The 6,448-nt window shown below is 39.5% G+C and overlaps 1 protein-coding gene across 1 annotated transcript in view; it reads left to right on the top strand.

Annotated features, from left to right (window-relative positions):
* Positions 1–1,334: 1,334 nt before the first annotated feature.
* THBS4 (thrombospondin 4) overlaps positions 1,335–6,448 on the top strand; it is a 75,120-nt gene continuing 70,006 nt past the window's right edge. Inside the window, exon 1 of the mRNA XM_069749783.1 lies at positions 1,335–1,608. Within this exon, the coding sequence (XP_069605884.1) occupies positions 1,518–1,608 (91 nt within the window). The 5' untranslated portion in view covers positions 1,335–1,517. The remainder of the gene's footprint in view (positions 1,609–6,448) is intronic.

The following is a 6,448-nucleotide window of genomic DNA, read 5'->3' as shown; positions in this document are numbered from 1 at the left end:
TCCAATTACTTTTGGCCCCTTTAAAAAGAGGCAGCTACATATTAAAGAGCTCCGGATGAAGGCCTATGCTGAAATGTGCGTTGGGGATGGCACCATCACCCACTAGGAGGTAACATTTTTTGCACTTTTTTTGCTTAGTTTGTAGATCTTATCCTTGTGCTCTTTGGAGGGACACCATGACCGCATGGTGCCTCCACTCTTTGAGGATAAGAGCCATTATTAGATGGATTTATCATGTGCAGCCTCCTTATGGCTTTATGGTGGGTAAATGGTGCCATTTTGTAGTTTCCCACTCTTTTAAACATTGTCTTTTTTATGTGATTTGTATGTGGGTTTTCTACTTAATAAAAATTATATCTTTTTATATTTTTGTTCTTGAGTACATTTTTTTTGGATTTCATATGAAAGAGCTGTAATTCCTAAACCCTTACTTCAATAAGTATCTGGATACCCACAAATTAAAGCTGAGAGCCTGCACTTAAAACCCATATTGATTATGTAACTTTATCTGGACTGTGTTTTGGTAAAAAGCTAAAATGCCAAAACTTCGGTAGGTCCTAACATTAAAGGCCTGCAGTAAAAGACTGGAGACTTTAAGTCCTTTGGCTGCAACTTAAAGATACTTTATTGAATAATTTACATTTATGTGGTGAACTAGATAAACAAGGTTTACCAACATCACCACTTATATATAAACCGCTATATCAATAGTGTCCCTCGTTGGATTGGACATCTTCCAATTTCTAACCACCAAACTGCAATTAAAGGACATTAACATAAAGCTGAATAGATGTTCATCTGCCAGGACCTTGTTTTCACACGTAAAACTTATTAAAAGTTAAGTTAAAAGAAAAAAAAGTTGACTTAAGTTGTACTACAATAGATCTATATCCAAAAATGACAAAAAAAGTACCGTAAATGTTGAGTTAATCGCACACATACTGTTTGAAACAGTGGTGTAACTAAAGAGGGTGCTGATATAACGATTGCACCAGGGTCCTAGAGTGTTGGCTGGTCGGACCCAAGAGTCAGGACATCATTTTCTATTGGGCTGTAAAATTAAGGTATCCTGAACGCAATGACCTATTTTACATGGCTTTCATTGGCTGATCTCCTCATGGGCTTGTGAATGTTTTTACAGCATGAAACCTTAACTCTCTGGTATAACCTCACTGTGCCAGGAGTGTTTTGCATCCTTCTAGTACTTTTACGCTTTCTTTGAAGGCTGAGGTAATAAACACCCTGGGATTTAAAGTCTAGCTGGAGTTTCCCTCCAAGATCCCACCTCTTTTCGGACTGCCAAATAAACATTGAAGGAGTGAGAGCAGATCCTCAGTGTCCCCAAGAAGAGTTCTGCTGGCCAGCTGTAGCCTCTTCCCATGCATGTTTAATAGAGGAGATCAAGTCCTTCCTCTGCTCCCAGGCTCTCTGAAGACCTGCCCTCTGCTGAGGAGCTCAACACTGCCTCTCTGAAGTCAGAGCACTCTGGAGATCCAGGATAACATCACACAGTAGAGATGAAAATGCCAAAAAGGAAAATATTGCTGCTTGTATTGCAGGTGCTGCTGGGATTAAGCTGGGTATGCGAGGGGCAGACAAACTATCAAGGTAACCTCTTTATATATACCTCTCTGGAAAAAAATTAAAATTATATATATATATATATATATATATATATATATATATATTCTGTAATTTGCTAAATTTACATGGTTCCATAAATATTGAATGCATGTTTTTTTATTATTTTTTAGATAAAATTAGTTTAGATAGTCACGAGTAATTAAAATTACAGATCCAATCGTAATCTATGGATATAAAGCTTTTAGAAATGTGATACATTGGTGTAGTCACTTCCAATTTTAAAGATCTTTATTAATCGTAAATGCTTAATAACAATTTCTAGTTCCTTATACATGTGGGGCACTGGCCATGCACAATATTTAGTAGATATAAGCAATTTTCTATGGGAAACATATTTCTCTGTATCTGCTCTTCCCGACATGTGTCGAAAAAGGAAATTATAATTATTTTCCCATTGTGGCCAAGTATTTACGTCTTTTTCATATATCTTTAGTGATAAAAATAACAATAATAATCATCGTCACAAAGAAAAGGACAGTATTTTGTTACAGGTGGATTTGGATTAGTTGGAGGCTTGGGCAGAAAACTGGCAAATGAGGTTTAATAGTTGTAAACATAAGGTTACGCTCTTTAAAGATATTATATGTCTCTATGGACGAATAGGTTAAGCAACCAGTGTCAGGCAGCTGCTGCCAAGGCAAATAAGATCATCAGGTGCATCAAAAGAGGCAAAATATAAAAATGTGAGATTGCTCAGTGGTTGATAGCTTTTAAGGTCTGGATACACATGATGAGAGCATTATACTGCCTCTGTACAAATCCCTAGTTAGACCGCACATGGAGTACTGTGTCCAGTTTTGGGCACCGGTGCTCAGGAAGGATATAATGGAACTAGAGAGAGTACAAAGGAGGGCAATAAAATTAATAAAGGGGAACTACAATACCCAGATAGATTAGCGAAATTAGGATTATTTAGTCTAGAAAAAAGACGACTGAGGGGCGATCTAATAACCATGTATAAGTATATAAGGGGACAATACAAATATCTCGCTGAGGATCTGTTTATACCAAGGAAGGTGACGGGCACAAGGGGGCATTCTTTGCGTCTGGAGGAGAGAAGGTTTTTCCACCAACATAGAAGAGGATTCTTTACTGTTAGGGCAGTGAGAATCTGGAATTGCTTGCCTGAGGAGGTGGTGATGGCGAACTCAGTCGAGGGGTTCAAGAGAGGCCTGGATGTCTTCCTGGAGCAGAACAATATTGTATCATACAATTATTAGGTTCTGTAGAAGGACGTAGATCTGGGGATTTATTATGATGGAATATAGGCTGAACTGGATGGACAAATGTCTTTTTTCGGCCTTACTAACTATGTTACTATGTTACTATGTTAATGGCTAACTGACAAATGGCGACTCAGGTCTCGTCATCAGGCATAGGCGAGAGGCAGGAATGCCTATAATAAGGACACTGAAAATAACTTGCCAGAACATGTAATATTGTGTACTTGGGCACCAGTTTACGGGAAAGTCATTGCTGAACTGAAGTTGGTAAATGGCCGAGCAATCAAAGTGTTGTTCAAATGGATCAAAAATGTGTTTAATTAAAAATATAAGAGATCAGATGGATGGGGGTCTTTTAATAACTATTTGATCTATTGATCTTTTTGTTCCCTGGACTGAAACTATAACATGGGGCATCCTCTTTATGTTTAGGTAGGAAAGTTTATATATCATCATACATAAGGATTATTTACTGTATGAACAGATAAACTATGGAATTTTCTGCCAGAGGAAGTTGTGAATTCAGTCTAAGAGTTTAAATCGGGTGTTGATACCTTTCCTAAGTGTAGTAGTATGACAAGGACTCATTCAGACGTTAAGGTTTTTTTTACGTTTGAGAAAATTGGACCGAGTTTCATCAGAGTTTGGTCAGAGTTTTTTCACTTATGAGAAATAAAAAAAAATCTCCACCTTCTGCTATCAGTCAGTGAAAAATGGACAGCACTTGGATGGCATCTGTATGCTGCCAGGTTTTATCACGGACCCATAGACTTGTATTGCCGATTTAGATCAGACACTTGAATCAATATTGGACATGTCTCCGCAATTTTGCATGAACCACTTGGTCCAAGGAAAAAAATGTAAAATGTGAACAGCTCCATAGACTTCCATCCAAGCATTTATTCTGATTGCCATACTTGAAGTCGGGATTTTTATGCTTACGATTACAAAAAAAATGTATTTCGCCCTCATTGGATTGGCTGTCTCCGGACCAACGCTGTAGGATAATGCTTTGACCAATGATTTTTACCCCAGTGACATCATAAAATGTATTGGGATATCGGACCAAGCCGGTGATTGGCACACAGAAATTATTTCAAGGATAGGAAATAAATATCTTTTTAGTCATGTGAAAACTTTTCGCTTTGAAATAATTGAGTTTTCTAGTACGATCACTAAGGAATAGATCTGGATTATTGAAATCCCTCAGATTATTCATGCACCGCATGTACACATTGTAAAGGAACATGTCCTTGTTGAATGCTTAGTAACAATTTTTTACCCAGAAAACTGCAGACAATAGTAATAAGCTGCATCACTTTTATTTCTCAGTTCAAGTTAAGAGTTTTGTAAACTAGATAACAAGAATTATGGCTGACATTACATGTATCGTTAGACTTCACAGTATTTATTTAATGGCCTTCGGCTTGATCTCGAGCCATGGCGATGTGTTTGATTGACAAGATTGATCTTGTTCAACCCTAGATAGGTCCACCAGGGTCTTCTCTGTCGTTATTTTGATTATATCAAGCCATCGGATTGCTGGTCATTCTCTTCGCCTTGTTCCTTCTATCCTTCAAACCATTATGTCTTTCTCCACTGATTGCTCTCTTCAGATTTCAAAATACCAAGTCTCCCTAGTTTTGCTGTTTTACACCCCCAGACTCAGTATTAGGGAGATTTGCTTAGGAGGTTTTCTGGGACTTCTATTGGTGACTTATTTTTAGGATTATTCGGGGCCTGACCCCGACACTGCCATCGATTGGCTGACAATAGAGTCTCCAAGTGCTGGCACAGCTCCATATTTTGCATAGTGGCTGTGAATGGTACTGCAGCTCTATCCTATTCAAGTAAATAGGAGACAGTAGCAGCCAAATACAAACAGCCAAATCAGACATCCCTTGTTAGTGTAATTTTGCAGGCTTTGCTACGTGAATGTGCCACAACTACTGTTAAAGCTTTTTACAGATGGGACCTACATCTATAGATAGTATCTGCCCCTGATGTTCCCTATGCAGAACGAGAGCCCTGGGGTCTGGATTTTCCCGTTTATTTATGACTTTTAGAATATATTAACATTTCAAGGATTTTAAAGAATGACCAATGCTGAGCATTTCACTGCCTGTATATTACACCTGTTTTGGCAAAGAACTTAGTGTAATTATAGATGTGAATGGCTCTTAGCTATAGGTGCCAGCAAGTGATGGGAATGTTCTTATGGGTGGGTGTTGTTATACCTAGAATTTTCTCTGGTGTAACAAAATTTTACTACAAATATCTTGATTTATATATATTGGGGCATAGAGTGAATAACAATAGCAGAAACCAGGCCCTATTGCTTGTTTTTTGTGCGGCACGGTGGCGCAGTGGTTAGCACAGCAGCCTTGCAGCGCTGGAGTCCTGGGTTCAAACCCCGCCAAGGACAACATCTGCAAAGAGTTTGTATGTTCTCTCCGTGTTTGCGTGGGTTTCCTCCGGGCACTCCGGTTTCCTCCCACATTCCAAAGACATACTAATAGGGAATTTAGAATGTGAGCCCCATCGGGGACAGTGATGATAATGTGTGCAAAAATGTAAAGCGCTGCGGAATATGTTAGCGCTATATAAAAATAAAGATTATTATTATTATTGTTTTTATAATGGAGAGAATTGACACTTGACTAAGTACAAAATCACCACTACCAACAAGAACAACAGCAGCTTCTAGACTATGGCGCATGTTATTTGGCTAATAGAGGTCTGGTTTCAGGTTTTCAGTTACCATTGATGATGGTATATGGCTGTGTTATAGTCGGAACATTTCCTAAACCATTTGGTAATATTTAGAAGAATTACTTCATTTTCTTGGTAATCTCTGAACCGTGAAATCTTTTATTTAGCTGCAAATACACATGACAAATCAGCTTTGTACATACTGAGAATCTAGTTGTGCATGGGGAAGATACTGAGTACTAAGTTGTATCACCAGCTGGTTACATCGAGAAGACTCCTGTTCTATGTATGGCTGAATTTAGGCATTTGTTTCACCATTCAGCTAATGCTAATCAGGGCACCATGTTAAAGAACTTGAAAGACAGTTAGGTAGAAGACAGATAGATGGATAGTCAGATAGATAAAAGCTTTAAACCCTTTTTAACCCCTTCCCGACCTGTGACACAGCGTATGCGTCATGAAAGTCGGTGCCAATCCGACCTGTGACGCATATGCTGTGTCACAGAAAGATCGCGTCCCTGCAGATCGGGTGAAAGGGTTAACTCCCATTTCACCCGATCTGCAGGGACAGGGGGAGTGGTAGTTTAGCCCAGGGGGGGTGGCTTCACCCCCTCGTGGCTACGATCGCTCTGATTGGCTGTTGAAAGTGAAACTGCCAATCAGTGCGATTTGTAATATTTCACCTAAAAAACTTGTGAAATATTACAATCCAGCCATGGCCGATGCTGCAATATCATCGGCCATGGCTGGAAACACTTATGTGCACCCACCCCACCGATCGCCCCCCCAGCCCCCCGATCTGTGGTCCGCTCCCCTCCGTCCTGTGCTCCGCTCCCCCGTCCTCCTGTCCGCTCCCCCCGTGCTCCAAT

The sequence above is a fragment of the Ranitomeya imitator genome, chromosome 1, assembly GCF_032444005.1.
Source record: "Ranitomeya imitator isolate aRanImi1 chromosome 1, aRanImi1.pri, whole genome shotgun sequence".
NCBI classification, from domain to species: Eukaryota; Metazoa; Chordata; class Amphibia; order Anura; family Dendrobatidae; genus Ranitomeya; species Ranitomeya imitator.
Note: the sequence above shows the minus strand (reverse complement) of the source record. Positions and strands in the feature narration are given on the sequence as shown.